Here is a 19,556-nt window from a genome sequence, read left to right as displayed (position 1 = left end):
GCGCGCGGCACCCACGGGACGGCCCGCGGCGCTCGCTGCTCTCAGCATGCTTCGCGAGGCGAGGGTTTTCCTCCCGCCCGTGGGCTGAAGCGGCGGCGGCGGCCCGAAGAAGCGACATGCACCTGCCAGGCGCGGCATAGAGGACACGGCAGGCGGCGAGTCCCGGCCGCCAGCCGGAGGGCTTTCTGCGCCCGAGCGCCGCCGCGGGCGCGAGCCAGAGCGGCGGGGTGGGCGCCCCGTCATGGCGGCCCGGAGCGCCCCGAGCTGCCACCTGCGGCTCGAGTGGGTGTACGGCTACCGGGGCCACCAGTGCCGCAACAACCTCTACTACACAGCGGCCAAGGAGATCGTGTACTTCGTGGCGGGCGTCGGCGTGGTGTACAGCCCGCGGGAGCACCGGCAGAAGTTCTACCGGGGCCACAGCGACGACATCATCAGGTACGGCGAGGCGGGGGGGGGGGGGGGGGGGGGCGGGGGCGGCAGCGGTCCCCACCGCGAGCAGTTCTCGGAGTTTGCACTTGTCCGGCCTCCTGGGCGAGGTGACCGGGTCCTGTGGGACCATCGCCCCAGAGCATCGCCCCGCAAGTGTCTTGTCCGGAACGCACCCTATTCACCCCCCTACAAACGCCTTTCCCCATCTTCGGGTGCTATTGGGCGTTCGGTTTTATGGCTTTGTATCCTTGTTCCTCCAAGAAATTTATGATACTGCGGAAAGGTTCTTTGGGGAGCAGTTTCCTCCTTTAAACCCGCCCCCCCCCCCGCCCCGATGTCTCAATAAACCAATTCTTAACGCGCCGGAGGGAAATCCTTTACCTAATACAGAACTGATCCAAACCAAGTACCGTGAGCTGGAGGCTGGCGCTGGGGAGCGCGCCCAGGCGGCATCCTGGAGGGCACTCACCTCTCGGCCATAATAATGAGTTCAGGTTTCCCTGCCTGCTGTTGTCCACGGATAGAAATGAAACCCCGGCAACCTTCAGGCATTCGCTGGACGTTAAAATTTGCAGATCTAAAGGCAGCTTGGGGGTAGGTTTCACCCGAAAGAAGCTGCCGAAAACCTACAGTTTTCCAATTCCCGTGTTTCCTCTTCTTTCAAGTACTCCTACATAAGTTTCCTTTTGTTTGTTCGTTTGTTTTTGCTTAAATCACTTTTTTTTTTTTTTTTTTTTTGCATTTTGTATAATTCTCCTTCGGGCGGTATCCTAAGTTCGTCCCCACTGCTTGTTGACATTTCTTCAGTGAATGGTGTTTTTGAAATGTGATGTTCAGCCAGTGTCTCAGCAGAACTTTTGTGGCAAATTAAGTTAAAAGCTGCAGAAATTATTCTAGGCCAGCGATTTTCAACCCGTGTGCGGCAAGCCTTTTAAAACATGCACTACCTGACTATTTAGAGGAGGACACTGACCTCTTTTCCCTTAGATGGTCAAATACAAAAATAACAGCCGACACAGCAGTAGCCGTTCTGTGTGAATGAATCAAAATTACACCTTTTTTTTTTTTTTTTGTCAGATTGGCAAAAAATGTGTTGTTTGGTGGGCTGCAGAAATGTAGTGACGTGTGCCACGGGATGAAGAGGGTTGAAAGTTGCTGTTCCAGGCCTTTGACCGTGGCCTCAAGCACAGCGGGCGTGTCCTTGACAGGAGGCACATCTTTAAAATATTTTGAGAATGTGTTTGTGTGCTGCTTCCTGATTTTTAACAAATTCCGTGATTGGGTTTGGTTACTCCGTTTTATGTCCTTATTTATGTCCCACAGGATATAAATTGGGCATTTCAAATCCAGTACTAGGGTTTGGTGTCTTAAAGGCAAGAAGCCTAACTTCCATAAATAACAAAGTTTTTTTTTTTTTTTTTCCCATCTCGTGTCTCTGGACATCTGTGATCTGTGAGAGAGAAAAGGAGGCCTGGGACAAACCCAAGGTGGGGTAAGAGGGAGTCAAGATAAGCAGAGCAAAAACTGAGGTTGTAGAAGAGGGAATCAGGGGTGTTTTGGGGTACTTTGTTATTAACCCCAAGAGTGCCCTTGACCCCAGTTCTCTATGTCTTTCTCACTAATCCGTTGCAGTTTCTTTCTTTCCCATCTGTTAGGTGGCCCGCAGTGCAGGTGACAGAAGCTGTCCCTGGTTGAAGCTACTCCTCCAAGTACTCAGTCTGTTAGGCTGGATTGAGTAAGTGGGGGACTTTGAGGTCTTCTCAGTGTATTTCCGGTGTTGGTACTCCTTGGTATTTGAGAGCAGTATGGTATGAGGGACTTTCAAATCTAGATACGATTTATTTGATGGTGTAAACTATGTTTTTGTTCTTCCAGCAGTAGTGAGAAGCTGTGTCACACGTCACACTGCTTTAATTTTTATAATTGTGTTTCAGTAAACTCTAAGAAAAGTAATGCTTTTGCCTTCCTTTGATATCTATTTGTCTACCTAGTTGCGCAACCTGTACATTGTCTTAAAATATTTCAAAATGGCAAATTACTGTGATTTTTGCCATGATTGGATACATGCTTATGATTTTATACAAAGGGTTTATCTTTAACACAATTTATAACATTAAAAAGGTTTCCTGAAAAATTGCAGTGGAATAGTAAAATCTGAATCATATGGCATCTTGAAGTTGGTGGCACAAATTTAATACAATACTAAGAATATAGCTTAGAAATCAGTCAAAGGGCTCTGGAAATTTGATTTCACAGAATGACCGATCATTATTGTTAGGGAAACAGATCAGGCAGTTGTTCACACCTTTCCATTTTCTTTAAGTTCAGTGTTTAAAATACAAGTATAGAAAGTACTCTGGTAATTTTTAGTTATTTCACAGCAGGAAATGTAGGATTGATAAATGGGATGCATAGTGGAGAACAATGTTGTTGAAATGTTAGCCTTAGTAATAAAAGTCATTGCTGTTTTTATTACCTATTTTGTTTCCATATTTGCTTGAAACTTAGGCAAAACTTATTTATCAAATATGACTCAGTCCGGTGCAAATAATGGTGCTAATAATGGTGTTAATAATGATGCTAATAATTGTTGCTACTGATGGGGCCACATGATTTATCATTCGATCCATGTTGCTTGTTGTTCTTTTTACCATATATCTCTACTCTTCTCCAGTAATTTAGCCTTTAGTTGTATTTATGTTAGTACTAATTTATATAGAAATTAGATTCGCTGTCAGAAATAATACAAGACTTTTATGGACACCTTTTTTTTTTTTTTACAGGGGCGAGGGGAGTAGGTTTACAGTTGTTAGTATGGAAAGTAATACAAGAATAAAATCTGTTCACATAACTCACAGCTGTAAACCTACTTTTGCGCCACCTTGTATTCTGTTGCAAATTATTACAATAAAATTCTCTAATTTTTCAGTGTTTATGACAGGTTTAAGACTAGGTTATACAATTGCTAGACTACTACCAATTGGAGTATAAGATGCACATCTATAGCTTGGTGTGTATTTTGGAACTTTTACCATTTGTTTCCCAAAGGATGCAATAGCTTTAAAAAAAGAAAATTTAATTACTGCCTATGAACACATTTTTGACAAGTTCTTTTTTATGTTTTAAGGTTTTATTTATTTTCAGAGAGAGAGGGGAAGGGGCGGAGAAAGAGAGGAAGAGAAACCTTTAAGAGAGAGAGAAACATTCATTGGTTGCCTCTTGCACACCCCCAGCTGGGGATCTGGCCTGCAACCTACTCATGTATTCTGACTGGGAATCGAACCAGTGACCTTTCAGTTTGCAGCCTGGTTCTCAATCCAGTGAGCCACACCAGCCAGCACAGAAAAGTTTGTTCTTGAAGTAGTAGATATTATCGACAGTTTTTAAATCATTTATCACCAGTTAAGACCATGATGGAATATAGTTGGTTTTCTTTCTTTTTAAGTATATTTTATTGATTATGCTGTTACAGTTGTCCCAATTTCTTTTCCCTTTGCTCCCCTCCATCCAATACCCGCCTCCCCTTCAGCAATCCCACCCCCCTTAGTTTGTGTCCATGGGTTGTGCATGTAAGTTCTTTGGCTTCACCCTTTCCTGTACTATTCTTAACTTCCCCCTGTCTGTCTTGCACCTACTGACTATGCTTCTTAAACCATATACCATTTCCCCAATTCTCCCCCTTCCCCTTCCCAGCTGATAACCCTCCACATGATCCCCATACCCGTGATTCTGTTCTTGTTCTGGTTGTTTGCTTATTATCTTTTTGTTTTTATTCTTTAGATTCTGTTGTTGATAGTTGTGAGTTTGTTGTCATTTTAATGTTCATATTATAGTTTTGATCTTCTTTTTCTTAAATAAGTCCATTAAACATTTCATATAATAATAACTTATTGATGATGAACTCTTTTCGCTTTACCTTGTCTGGGAAGTACTTCATCTGCCCTTCCATTCTAAATGGTAGCTTTGCTGGATAGAGTAATCTTGGTTGTAGGTCCTTGCTTTTCATCACTTTGAATACTTCTTTCCAGTTCCTTCTTGCCTGCAAAGTTTCTTTTGAGAAATCAGCTGATAGGTTTATAGGCACCCCTTTGTACGTAACTCCCTGCTTTTCTCTTGCTGCTTTTAAGATTCTCTATCTTTTGCCTTTGACATTTTAATGATGATGTATCTTGGTGTGGTCTTCTCTGGGTCTAGCTTGTTTGGGACTCTCTGTGCTTCCCGGACTTGTATGTCTATTTCCTTCACCAAATTAGGGAAGTTTGCCTTCATTATTTTTTTTTTTTCACATAAGTTTTCATTTTCTTGCTCTTCGTTTTCTCCTTCTGGCATCCCTATGATTCAGATGTTGGTATGTTTAAAGTTGTCTCAGAGGTTCCTAAGTCTCTCCTCTTTTTTTTCAATTCTTGTTTCTTCCTTCAGCACTGGTTGACTATTTATTTCTTCCTTATGTTCCAAATCATTGATTTGAACCCTACTTTCCTTCCCTTCACCATTGGTTTCATTGGTTTCATTTCACTTAGCATAGCCTTCACTTCTTCCCTTAGGCGTTGGCCTTATGCAAGCATGTCTGTCAAGTCTGTGAGCATCTTTATCACCAGTGTTTTGAACGGTGCGTCTGTTAGGTTGGTTGTCTCCCTGTCTGTTAGGGTGACTGTCTCCTTGTCGCTTAGTTCTCCCACTGGAACCTTGATCTTTTCCCTCTTTTGGGCCATACTTCTCTGTCTGCTCAACTTGACAGGCTCCTGTGTTAGTTTGCTTCTGTGTCTTAGGGAGAGCTGTTGTACCTGTCTGGATGAGTATTACTTTTTTATATCTTTGTTTTTTGGACCTCCATGCAGTTTGATTTTCTGATAGTTCTGATTTTTTTTTTTAGTTTTGAAGTAGTTGTATTCCTTCTAAGTTGTGGAGGGAGACATAGCATGTCTATCTATGCCTCCATCTTGGCCAGAATGTATAGTTGGTTTTCTTATATGAGTGAACCTCCACATTGAACTGTCTGAGCCCATTGTTTATTTATTATGTAGGTATGGAATTTGAAGTTTTTTATTCTAAACATGGTGAAAGTATCTCATAAGATAGTGGTGAGCTTAAATGACATAATGCATCTGAAATACTTTGTAAAGTAAACCACATTATATGATTGTAGGTTAGAATGATATTCATTGCTTCTATTGGGTTGTCCAAAAGTTGGTTTGTTTTTTTCTGTAAGATGGCTCTAGTAGAACTTAGTTGTATAACTTCATTTGTAACAGTTTTGTTAGATTGTATTGTGACGGCTGTCATATTAGCATGCATTTTAAAAAATTACCAAATTGTTGCATTTTTGTGTAGCCATTTTAATATTGAAAATGGATTTCGGCCTATTATGTTTTATTATTTCAACAAAGGAAAAAACACAACTGAAATGCAGAAAAAGGATTGTGCAGCGTATGGAGCTGAGACTGATGGAATGTGCCAAAAGTAGTCTGTGAAGTTTCATGCTGGAGATCTCTTGCTGGATGACACTCCACGGTCAGGTAGACCTGTTGAAGCTGAAAGCAATCAAATCAAGATATTAATTAAGAACAGTCAGCATTCTGCCATGTGGGAGACAGCTGACATACTCAAAATATCCAAGTCAATAAAGTTATTGGTGAAAATGAAAAATGACTTATTTTATGCGAAAAAAAACCATACAGACTTTTTGGCCAAACCAATAGATATGAATTTTTTTTTTTTTTACTTTAGACAAAATGAAAGGTGTAGTAGTAGATGGTATTCTTAAGAAAGAAAACTGATGTGTCTATATAGTATATATTTATATATACTATATTAAGAGGGGGACCCCAAAAAACCCAGACTTATCTTCTAGAGGGCGGACCCCTTGTAGTACAGGTGTCCCCTCCTAGGTGGGCATTCTAGGGACCCGTCTGCATCAGTGTACCAGCTGACATTGTTGGGAGAGGGTGTGTTCGCTTTCATTGAATTTGTTTTGAAGCCTCAAGGCATTTGGTCATTTTATGATGGGTGATTTATGAGCATACCTGCCCACACCCCGCTGAGTGTTCAGCAATTTTCACCCCAAACAGCATGAACCCCCTGCCACACACTCCCTATTCACCTGATCTTGCCCCAAGCAACTTTTTTTCCCCCTGGATGGAAAAAGTCCTCAAAGGGAAGCGTTTTGCTGATGTGGAAGAGGGGACACAAAAACGGCAGAAGCGCTAAAAGGCATCAAAACCAACAAGTTCGAAACTTTCAGACAGTGGGAAAAAACATCTCGATAGGTGTATTGCATTAAATGGAGAGTACTTTGAAGGTGACTGAAGTTTAGACATGTAAGAATACACAGTTTTTTATAAATTCTATTCCTGGGTCCCTCCTTGAACACACACACACACACACACACACACACACACACACACACATATATATACTATATACATAACTTATATACAAATATAAGATTTGCATAGTTTATTCTCTAGCATCCAACAGGAGATACAGGTTCTCCGAGGGCTGGGAATTTCATGTTTGGTTCACAACTGCATCTCTAGTGCTAAGACTAGTCCCTGGCAAATAATAGGTCATCAATAAATATTTGCTGAAAGAATAAGGAAACCAAGAAATACCTATTTCTACACGAACATGTATCCCAGACACGACTTTAAAAAGTGTCTTAAGAAGGTGGGAGTCACCAACTATGGCAATGATGATAAAAAATCAAAAGAGATAAGAACAGAGAATTGACCACTGGATATGGCAGGTGTGGAGGTCACATCTCCATATCTTGTGAACTGGACAAGAGCTGCTGTGGTGAACAGAGTAGCACCAAGACTGAATGGGAAAAAAAGCTAAAGAATAGTACAAACAACTCTCTCATATATTCTCTCTCTAACAAGAGGCCACTGCATATGATGCTACCTCTTCCCAGGACACTGTACTTTCACTCATTTATTCTGATGACTCTTCCTCTCTGTTTTTCTTAAAGACCCAGATGAGGTATTGTATTCAGCAGGAAACATCATTGTGAACTGTTATGTCCCCATGTCACACCATTTCACAGGTACACTAGCGCTATCCCTATGCACATAGTATTCTAAGTGATTCTTTACTTGACCAGTTGTGTCCTTAAATTCTGAACACTGTAAGGCAGGCACCTTTGCACAAAGCAGATGCTCAATAAGTATTTTTTGGATGAGTGAAAAGACCTTGAAAGAACAGTAAGTTCTTGATAGCTTCTAAGAATTTATTACTTCATATTATTCTTAGTTATTATCCAAAATATTATTTTATTGGTTATTCAGTATGAAACATAAAAAAGTAATAAAGGAAATAGTTATTTTAATGCAAATCTAAATATTTGCCTTTTCCATAAGTAAAGAATCGTCAGCAGCCGTCCGTCTCGAGAGACGATGGTGTAGCTTCTTAAGAGTCTATCTGCACCGCCGAGAATGGTTGTGCAGTCCGACTCGGGAGTGACACGGTATCTGTCTCCTCCCGTGTTGAATCGACATCTTGCGATGACGCTGGAGTGTCCTCTCCAGTGGAGCTGAAGCTACAGAGCCTGGGCAGGGTGATATGGAGGGTCTGCTGTTGCCCATGCAGCAGACCCCCACCTCTCTTCGCAGCTGAAGGATCCAAGGGAAAGACGGAGTCAATACAGCTTGGCTTCAGGTGCGCCGCAGGAGTTGCCGGTGTTGACTACAACGTCAAACCGCCTTAGGGACTCCGGCTCCGGATTTTCTGTCGGGGTTTACTCCCTTAGCCTTTCCCCTGAAGAGGTATGCCGCAAGGCAGCGGAGGTTTTTTGGAGTCAGAGTTTTCCTTCTCTGATGTGCCCTGACTGGAAGATCGAACCAGCGACACTTAGCTCGCAGGCCGACGCTCAATCCACTGAGCCAAACCAGCCAGGAAAATAAGTAAAGAATAAATATACATTTAATATACATTTATGACAGTTTGAACTGTTCCTACCTTTCCCTGAAAATATCTCTTAATTTTATCCCTTAAACTATGCAGTATTTCAAAAACAAATAATGATAAACATTTTTATATGCAGACACAACGTGGAATCTTACAGAATAGAATTATTATATAGTCTGACATTTAAGCTCACCTAATTCTAGTTTCTTTAACACAGAGACATTTTACTAAATCTGAATATATCCTATTACTTTTTGAAGTGCTGCTTCTAGATATTACACAATGCTTAAGAAAATTCTGATATCAGGTTAGAGGGGAGGGTTTATACCCATTTATCAAACTGCTTATGTTAAGAATTTTTCTAGAAATGCATGCATTAAAGGATAGATTGTCATTGTGCTTCCCAAATAGAATCACCTGCGGCACTTTTTAAAAGACAGATTCCTGGGTTCTGGCCGTAAAAGATTCTGACTTAGTGACTCTGAGGAAATGCCTAGAATTGGCAAAAAGCTCTTTAAATGATTCTGATTATCAGCCAGGTTTGGGAAATATTGACCATATTTCTGGAAACATTAAGGAGATAAGTAGGTTTACATCAATTCCTGCCAGACCTGAAAAAGTTGCTACCCTGAATCCATAAAAACACAGAAAGTATTGACCCACCATGGGAACATCATACATTCTGAATTGCTTTTCCAGCTACCATTTTGACTTGTGTTGAATAAATGAAGTTTCCGTACAGTAAGTACAGAGCTGTTAAAACACCACTCTTGAGTAGGTGATGGTGAGGCTCGATCAATTTTTTTCTTAAGAACACCACCTGCCACAATCGAAGGAAAGAGCTACTGCACCATTTATAATGAAGGGCTAAGAAAAAAAGGCAGGAGAGTGAGATTATCGGGAAGAGTTTAGACAGGTGTTTGGACAGGGCGGCCAGGAAGGTCTCAGTATAAAATGCAAAGGTAACACTTCAGCAGAGACTTGGAGGTGAGGGAACGTGCTGTGTTGGTATCTGAGGCCAAAGGACTTCCTATCAAGTGCAAAAGCGCTGACGTGGAATGCCTGCTGTGGCTGAGGAACAGCTGAAGGTCAGGGGGGTTGGAGTGTCATGAGTTTGGGTGAAAGCAGTAAGAAAAGAGGTCTGATGAAGTGGTGGCGTGGGGGCAGTGTCTGACCTCGTAGACCATTGAGAGGATGCTAGCCTTCCTGTCTGAGTAAGAGGGGGTTAGATTCGTGCCTAAATATTTTGGGTTTCTTGGTGCTTATGTAAATAATATTGCATTTTTAATTTTGAATTCCATTTGTTCATTGTCATTACAGGAAAGCAATGAACTTTCGTATATTAACCTTGATTCCTGCAACCTTGCTCTAATCGTTTACTAGTTCCAGAAGGTTTTGCTGATTCTTTCAAGTTTTCTACATAGAGGATCGTGTCCCTGCACACAGAGACAGTGTTATGTCTCCTTTTCCACTCTGTATTTTCTTTCTTCGCCTTATTGAATTAGCAAGGATTTTCAGTATAATGTTGGAGAGGAGTGGTGAGAGGAAACATTCTTTTTAAATCCTTGCCAGCGGATATGTTTATTTAATTTAGAGGGAGAGGAAGTGGTGGAGGGAGTGTGACATTGATCAGTTGCCTCCCGTCGGTGCCCCAACCAGGGATCAAACCCACAGTCTAGTCTGCGCTCTGACTGGGAATCGAACCCGCAATCTTTTGGTATATGGATGATGCTCCAACCAACTGAGCCACCTGGCCAGGGTAAGAGAAGAAACATTCTTGTTTTGTACCTGAAATGTGTAGGAAAGCTTAGAGTTTTCTCATCATTAAATACGTTAGCTGTTGGTTTTTTGTAGATACTCTTTATCCGGTTGACAAAGTTCCCCTGTACTCCTAATTTTCTGAGAAAGTTTTCCTTTTTTTAAATCATGACTGGGTGTTGAAATGTCAGATGCTTTTTTTATTTTTTTGCATCTATTGATACGATCATGTGATTTTTCTTTTTTAGTTTGTTGTTGTGATGGGTTACATTAATTGATTTTCAAATCATACCTGGGATAAATCCCACTTGGTTGTGGGATATAATTCTTTTTATACTTTTAAAATTTTGATTTGCTAATATTTTGTTGAAAATTTTTGCATCTGTGTTCATGAGAGATATCGGTCTGTAGTTTACTTGGGATGTTTTTATCTGTTTTTCATATTAGGGTAATTTTTGCCTCAGAAAATGAATTAGGAAGCACTCTCTCTGCTTTTATCATCTGGGATTTCCTGAAGAAGTTTTTGTTTGTGGATTCCTTAGCATTTTCTGTACACAAGATCATGTCATCTACAAGTAGAGATAGTTATACTTCTCCCTTTTATTTCTTTTTCTTGCCTAATAGTCCTCTCTAGAATATCTAGTATCATGCTGAATGGAAATGGCATCCTTGTCTTATTCCTATACTTGGATAACTTTCAGGCATTCACTGTTGAGTGTGATGTTGACAGTGGGTTTTATCAGATTGAGGAAGTGCTCTACAAATCATCTTTTGTTGTGTATTTTTTTTTATCATCAAAGGGGTTAGATTTTTGTCAAATGCCTTTTCTACATTTATTGTGGGGCTTTGTTGTTCTATTAATATGATATGCTGGTTGATTTTAATGTGTTGAACCAAGCTTTTCATTCCCTCTTACTATTGGGTTGGCCAAAAAGTTCGTATGTGTTTTTTCCATAAAATAAAAGACATTTTTCATTTTCACCAATAACTTTATTGATTTGGATGTTTTGAGGATGTCAGCTATCTCCCATGTGGAAGAACATTGATTGTTCTCAATTTATGTCTTGATATGATCGCTATCAACTTGGACTGGTCTACCTGACCTTGGAGCATCGTCCAGCAAGAAATCTCCAGCGCAAAACTTTGCAAACCACATTTTACACATTTGATCAGTCACAGCACCTTCTCCATACCCTGCACAAATCTTTTGTGTGTGTGTTTCAGTTGCATTTTTACCTTTCTTGAAATAATAAAACATAATATGCTGAAAATGTTGCGTATTTTCTTCTATCTTCAATATTGAGGCGGCTGCACAAAAATCACCAATTTGGTAAGTTTTTTTTTTTTTTTTTTAATGCATGCTGTTAGGACAGTCGTCACACACAATCTAACAAAATTGTTTCTGATGAAGGTAAAGACAACTAAGCACCACTGGAACCATCTTACAGAAAAACAAATGAACCTTTTGGCCTGACCAATACTCACTTGGTATGGCCTGACTTGCTGACTACCGCCTGAAGCCATCCAGCTGCCCACGCCAGAAACCCAGGAGTCGTCCAAGACTGACACTTCTCCCCTACTCCCTCCATCCAGTCGTTTGGCTGTTTTGATACCCTCCTAACTTACCTCTTTCAGTACATCCTCCACTCTGATGCCAGTAGTGATTTCTTTTCCTCCCTAAGCTGAATCTGATCATCAAAATCTCCTTGTAGAAAACTTTATCAAGGAGAAATTTATATTTATTCCCTGCCTTCTGCTGATGTGCATGAGTCATTACCAACTGTTCGATCTTTGTCTTGTTTTTAAAGACTCATAGATTATTTTTTGTGAATTATGAGCGACTTCTGTTAAAATTGATTTGTACTTTAATGTTAATATTATTGTGGGAGTGCTGCTGAATACTATTTTTGGACACTAAGATTTGGTCTAACATTATCCAGTAAAAGAGTAAAATGGGAAAGAGGGCTTGCAAACAAATGCATAACAAATGGGAAAATGGAATGTGGTAAGGCTGCTGCTGGTTTGTTGCTGTGGTTCAGTTGATCCTTGTGAGAATTCTTTTTTTTGGAGATGTTTACACACCCTATATCATATGACAGGGATTATGAAGTCTATCATTAATTGTTTAGGACATATGCTATTGAAGTAGTAACTATTAGCATGGATTTTTAGAGAAGTTATTTTAAATCCAAATTACTATAAGTGGATAAATGAAGTCTAATTTACACATAGGTATGTGTGTGTGTGTGTGTGTGTGTGTGTGTGTGTATAATATACTCCAAAAGCTCTGTGAGTAATTTTAAGTGTATTTGTTTGTTTTGCAGCCTTGCATTGCATCCTGAACGAGTATTGGTAGCAACAGGACAAGTTGGAAAGGAGCCTTATATCTGTGTTTGGGATTCATACACCGTACAGACCATATCAGTTCTGAAGGATGTTCATACACATGGTATAGCTTGCTTAGCATTTGACTTAGATGGACAGGTATGTGATAATTTTTTAAACTATGTTTTAAATATGTGTACTAGAAGAAATTATAAATCTATAAATATTAAATCAGAACAGTTGGTGAAAAGTATTTGTTCAAGTATGGAGATGGGTAGGTAGGATGAGTGATTGGTGTATATGAGGAAAAAATAACAATAAGGAGGGTTTTTTTTAATATCAAGAACTTTTCAATTGAATTAATTACTACCATGAAAGACAACGAGATTCTGATTCAGTGGAATATTACCTGGTTGTTTTAGAAAATTTTGCAGGTTGTGTATGTTGACAAGACATATGGAAGACACCTTAAGAAAATTAAGTTTCTCTAAGTAGAGTTGTATACATTTTAATTTTTAGTTATTTTAAAGTTTTCTAATAAAATTATATTTTTATTGAAAATAATGAGGCAGTTCCTATATGAATTGTTTTTATACAAGATCAAAGTTCAGAACAAAGGATATAATTATCATTCCACTTACTTTACTAATCAGTTCCCAAATTATTATTTACTTCTAGTCAGTGAATTTAAAAAAATTAAACAAAGGAAGGGCTTTTCTGTGATGCTTTAATGGACTTTGTTATACCTAAAACATATTTAAGAAGTGGTAAGAAATTGGATTTTGCAGCTGTGCTTAATTTATAGTCTTTAAAAGTTTGATGTTAAAATTAAACTTACAAAATTATTTTAACTTTTAGGAAAAATTGTAGTCATCTGCATTTCAATTCATAAAATTAATTTCACAAATCTAAATTTAACAGGAACAGATTCCACTGTGTTCTCTTTCCTTGAAAATGGTAGCCAGGAGTGTTTTACTTCTGACTCTGAGGAGCAGGTTCTTTGGGGAGCATAGATACATACGGCTTTCTGATAAGAGCCTGGTAAGGGATCAATAAAGACTTAACTGGAACCTCTCATTTGGGGGAAAATGTGCTTCTTGGCTTGAATTGCGCTGTAGCAGTGACTGGCAATTACAGAACCCTAATTTGTGTGCCATTTTTGCTGTTATTTTTCACGTCCTTTAATATCCTTGTATCAGAATTGGATTTTCTTTTTTAAAAAGAAGAGAATAACTCTTTACCTACTTTACAGGAGATTACATTTTATGAAACAAAGGTACAAAGTTGTTTTTAAAAATCATTTACTAAAGGCGTTATGAAGTCCAAGATGTTTTAACTGTGTGTGCTTTAAACAGAGATGCTTTCTTCTTAATTTTAAAATTGCGTTTTCTAAATGTAAGATATTGCATTGCTGAGGAATTTCTCTTATATGTACATGGAGAAATTATGCCTGTAGCTTTTCTTGGTTGACAGCCTTTAGTTTCACTTATTTTAAGCAAGTTAAAAGAAAACTCATGGGTACATGTATTTTATTATCACAGATCTTCATGAGAACATGTTACTTAAAAATCTAAACTCATAAAACTTAGTAGTTAAAAGTTATTGAGCACATACTAAGTGTTAGGCAGTGTGCTAAGGCTGCATTATCTCGTTTAATCCTCAGGACCCTATGAAATAGATACTACAATTATCTCTATTGTACAGATAAAGACACTGAGGCTTAGAGAGGGTAAGTAACTTGCCCCAGGTTACACGGCTAGTAAATGGAACCAGGGCGGGAACCCAGGTCAGTCACACTCCAAAGCTCATGTTTTTAACTGCAAAGCTCAGCTGCCTCCCATCATGGAACCTAGGAGGTGGTTATTTATGTTTCAAGAAGAATTTATCTATCTTAAGCTTGTAAGGAACTACCACCAATTGAAGATTAAGTTAAGAAGAGTATCTCTGAAATTATTTTAATGAGAAAATGCTTTAGTTAAAAATATATTTTAGAACATACCTGTCTACTCATGGCTGCAAACTATGAGATACCAACTAGGACATGCTGTGTAATTTTTGCATTTTCCATTATAAAGGAAACTATAAATGACCAATTAAGATTCATCCAATGAAAGAGTTTCCCTGTTGGTAGTAATGCTAAGTGTTCTTTTCCCAGAGAGGTTCTTCTGCATGGATTGAATATCCATGCTAGCTTTGGAAGTTGGCCTTACTGAGAATAATTAGGGCCTACCAGGCTACTTATATAAAGCCACATAAAACAGAGATTAAAATTTTATAGTAAATAGGGGAAGAATATGAGGAAGGGAAATTAGATGGGTACTTTATCTTGAAAATATAACCATAATTTTAAATAATAAAAGCACATCTCCCATATTTAACCAAATCTGAGTTATAGTTACAACTCTGATAATTTATAGAATGAACCAAGAATAAAGTATTAATGTTTTTAACCTACTTTGTCAATTATATGCTGCTACAAAATAATATACTTTAGTTTACCTTTGACTTTTGGCACATGATTATGAAGAGGGTCATTTTTACAAAAATATTAGAGGAATTTACTGGTTTTTTTCCAAGGGCCTTTCAGTAATCTCTTGATATCTAGACATATCTCAATTGCCTGTATCATTATTTTTGAATTTTCTGTTGTTCTTCTAGATTCTAACTTCTAATGGCTTTCTGTATGATTTAACCAATACTTACTCCATCAAGTTCTGCATCTTTTGCAAAATCAGAGATTTTTACTTTGTCACAGTGTAACAATTAGTTCTTATATAATGAACGCTGAGATCACAAGGATCCCCAAACTAGAATCTTTTTTAAGTTTAATTGTCCATTATTTGAATCTGCTTCACAGTTGCAGGTACACATGGGGTGCGTCTAGTTGTGACTCTCGGAATCTTTTTCTTATTTGATTATTTAGTGTGCTAGAACTTTTTACTAAATCCTTCCAATTCAGTTAGACACAACCATGATTTTGTTTGGGAGGAATTTGGGAAGCTGGATAGAGGCTTTTTTTAAAATCCAGTTTTCTTTTTTCCTCTCTCACTGTGCTTCTTAGTTACCTTGAAAGGAGTCTTTCCTCCTGTCTGCTTCTTAAATGTCAGTGATCTTTGGGAGTCTGTAAGCCTTCTTTCCTTTTCACTGCACTTCCTCTCTCCGCGGTGATCTCGCTCCAGGACTTTAACTCTCCTATCGGTTGGTAGTGGCCCCAGCTTCTCTCCTCAACCCCAGATGCCCTCCTGGAATGTCATGTTGCTATACGGTACGTCACACATTTAAGACTGAATTAGCTCTTTATTCCAACTCTGTTTTTTAAAAAATAACCTCTTTCCGCTGGCCTCTGGCCTGCCTCCCCAGCCTTGTCTCCTGCCTACTCCCAGTTGGCCCTCCTTCCCTCAGCCACACCAAGTTGGTGGCTCTTTCCTGAAAGCACCGTGTTATGTCTAAGCTTGGTGTCTGTTGGCCTGAAATGCACTTTCTCTTACTTTTCTACCCAACCGTCTCTAACTTTGTCTTCCAGGATATGGTTCAAGCACTACTCTTACTAGAAAACTTTCTTTATTCTCTTCGTCACCTACATAGGCTGGGTTAAATGGGAGAACAAATGATAAGTAAAAACTGATAAAGAGCTGGGAGAGGAGGCAGTATTAGCTCGATTATTTCTAGCTTTTTCTTTGTGTTGTTGCTTAACCCTTGCCAAGCTAGGTTGATTTTGGCCCTGATAATATTTATCATGGCTAAAGAGGATGTGCTCCTAGGTATATTTTGTTACTGCCTGTGCAGCGCCAGATGCTTTGGGGCTCTATTGAGGCACAAGGAGTTTTAAACCTTTTGGCCATGGTGGTTTGCTGTGTGTGTATGATGAGCTGAGCCACAGAGAAGGGGCATCGGTAGGAAGGACAGAGCCCCTCTGTTACTCACTTCAGAGTTGTCCTGTGAGATTTTAATCTCTACACAGTTTGCTGTAGCAAGAGGTAGATGTCTTTGTTTTAGCTAGATATTTGCTGATACCCTCTAGTTGCCAAATATTAAAGACCTCAGGAGAAGCAGATTATCTTCCTTGTTGACTTGTGCTTTGTACTAATGTGCTTTTCTGGAGAGCCATAAAAAACTGTTCTGTCTTTTAACGTGAGCCATTCATTTTACCCATTTGGGGGTTTAAGTAGTAACTATACTTTGCAGAAACTGTTTCTAACTGTCTATTAGATGACATTTCTCATTGGGACAGAGAGAGGGCACGGGTGTCCTTAAAGCTCATTATGATCATGGTAAATTGATGATGATGATGATGATGATGATGACAGCAAACACTTATATAACATTAACTATATTCCAGGCACCCTTCTAACGTCTTTATATACAGAATGGGGCAAAAGTAGGTTTACAGTTGTTCATATGAACAATACACAATGATTAATAAATAATAATACAAAAGTAACCTCTGTTTCATGTACTCATAACTATAAACCTACTTTTGCCCCATCCTGTGTGTTAATTTTCATATTAATCCTACAGGGTACTTCTATTGTCCCCACTTAATAGGTAAGGAAATTAAGGTACAGAGAGGCTAAATAACTGCCCAAAGTCATCCAGTTAGTGAGAGATGGAGCTGGTGTTCAAATCCAGGCAGGTGCGTATAAGAATGGAGTCGCTCAGAGAACCATGGGGAGGCAGCGAGCAGAAGAAAAGAAGTTTATTTGAGGGAATTAGCAAGTGGGGAGGAAGCCGTGCCGTGACTGGCCCGACTCTGGGGTCCTGGGGAAGGAGGGGCTGTTTTATAGGGGGAAGAAAAAAGAAACTATTGAATTCAGTCGTTATCTCGCAGCTGTGAGTCTAGGGCTCATAAAGGCCAAAGGTAGCTTGGGTTGATGCACCCCACTCTCATGGGAAGCTCCCAGATGGCTGCAGGCGGGCAGCGGTGGAGAGAGGGGGGCGGCGTGGGAACCCAGGCTGTCGTTAGGTACCAGAATCTATGCTCTAAACCAGAGATTGGTTCCCTTTCTAAAACAAGTCGGAGGGTAAATAGTTTAAGCTTTGTGGGCCACGTGGTCTCAGTGACAGCTGCTCAGCTCTGCACTGCAGTGTGAAGGCAGGTGCAGACAGCTGGGAAAAGCACATGTAGCTGTGTTCCAGTTTGGCCTGAGAGTTCTAGTTTGCAGCCCCTGCTTCTAAACCAGTGCTTTTCAAAGTAAGTGTTGGGGGTTGGTCCTTGTGATTTCTTCTTTCATCCCTCAGTTACTTATACGTGCATGGATTGTTGATTTCCAAGTATGGGGAGGATTTTCTGCACAACTTCATATTATTCTGATATCTGTTTTTGTCAGAAGCTGATACCTTAGTTTCCTTACCTACTAAGTGGGGATAAAAAAAAACAAAACCTCATGTTGTTATGTTATTCTGATTTCTGTTTTTGAAAATACAGAAAACATACTCTGTTTTCATTTTTAAAGGCCAGTTTAGGCTTGCCCTGGCTGGTGTGCCTCAGTGGATTGAGTACCGGCCTGTGAACTGGAAGGTTTCTGGTTCGATTCCCAGTCAGGACACATGCCTGGGTTGCGGGCCAGGTCCCCAGTTGGGGGTGAGCTAGAAGCAACCAATTGATGTTTCTCTCACACATTGACGTTTCTGTCCCTTTCTCCCTCCCTTCCTGCCTCTCTAAAAACGAATAAAACCTTTTAAAAAGTCTGTTTAGTCTTATTTTGTGATCTTAATGAAGCATCATGTGCACTTGGAAAGGGTATGGAAAAATATATGTATTCTTCTGTTTCCTTCCTCTCCTTTGGTTTATTGTACTATTGTTGTCATTCATTTTATTGCTACATATTTTATAAGCCCCATAATAACTTGTTGTTTTTGCCCAGAACATTTAGTTTTAAAAGAAAACTCTTTACTATTTGGGTGCTCTTCTTTCGTGTATGTAAATTAAGTCTTGAGTGATCCGGATCCTTTGTGACCTCTGGGAGTTGTTGGGCTTTAGCTTCTGAGTAATTGCCCTCCCTTCCCCAGCATTTGTCCTTTCCTAGCCTCAGCATTTCACCCTGTGCATGCAAAGACTGGTATTCTCAAGGGGACCCATAAACAGATTTCACGGAGCTTTTTCTCTGTTCTGCAAATTCTAGTCATCTTGGCCTCTCTGAACTCCAGGCTCTGTCTTCTCAAATCAGCAAGTGTGTGGGGCTCTATTGGGATTCCACCTTCCTGGGGCAATTTCGGGACTCACCTTGTTTGTTACCCCTCTTTCAGGGTTGATGATGCTTCACTTCCTGTTATGCATGTCTGAAAACATTTGTTTCACATATTTTGTTCAGTTTTCTAGTTGTTTATGGCAGGGGGGCAAGTTCAGACCCTGATACTCCTTCAGGGCCAGGAGTTCACTTTTCCTATTTCTAAGCCTCCTCCTTCGCATCTCCCGTCTCCTCTTTCCCACTCTGTCTTTACCAGCCTCTAATCACCTATTTGACTTTTCCACTAAGTTTTCCATTTCATTTCTTTTTTCACGTCTGAAAATTACCTTTGCTTCTTCAAATCTGTTTGACTTTTATAGTCTCCAGTTTGCTCATATGAAGATATTTTGAAGTCTTAACCTTATTTTATATAATTTGAGAAGTCCAATGTCTGATGTTTGGCAGGACTGATTTTGCTGTTTGTCAGGACTTTCTGACTCTCACTCAGGCCTCTTATTTCCTGTGGTTACTGGGAGGGGGGTGTTTGTTTATTTTTTATTTTATTTTTATTGATTGCTACCTTTAGGAATTCTTTAAGGGATGGAAATTTTAGTCCTCCGCATAGGATTTGTATTTGTCTGTGCAACATTGTCGAAGATGCTTGAAGACTCTGCAATCCCTAGGACCACTCTGAATGCAGGTTTCCACCTGAGGGACTCATGTTAATGTGGATTTACGTCCGACAGCCACAAGAAGGCTGCTTGTGGCTACAGATTTTCAGGGTACTTTTTCTCCCCTTCGTGCATTGCCACCCCTCTTTTAAAAAGGGGGGGTCTCTTGTTTTTCCTGCTCTGCAGAGTTCACCACTTTATTTAGAGGTCTGCAATTCATATGCCTACCTTGGGCATGTTCTCAACTTATCTCCTGTTCCTGTTCATCCTGCAGAACAGAATCAAGCTTACCAGGGTT

At 39.8% G+C, this 19,556-nt stretch overlaps 1 protein-coding gene across 1 annotated transcript in view; it reads left to right on the top strand.

Annotated features, from left to right (window-relative positions):
• The first annotated feature begins 241 nt into the window (after positions 1–241).
• The window catches only part of EML5 (EMAP like 5), a 128,356-nt gene continuing 109,041 nt past the window's right edge, over positions 242–19,556 (top strand). The window contains exons 1-2 of the mRNA XM_090271281.1: positions 242–438; positions 12,420–12,579. Coding sequence (XP_090127407.1) covers positions 242–438; positions 12,420–12,579 — 357 coding nt within the window. The remainder of the gene's footprint in view (positions 439–12,419; positions 12,580–19,556) is intronic.

This window comes from Furipterus horrens, unplaced genomic scaffold (assembly GCF_987537825.1).
Source record: "Furipterus horrens unplaced genomic scaffold, mFurHor1.1.pri manual_scaffold_3, whole genome shotgun sequence".
NCBI lineage: Eukaryota > Metazoa > Chordata > Mammalia > Chiroptera > Furipteridae > Furipterus > Furipterus horrens.
This window is presented reverse-complemented; position numbering and strand designations above follow the sequence as displayed.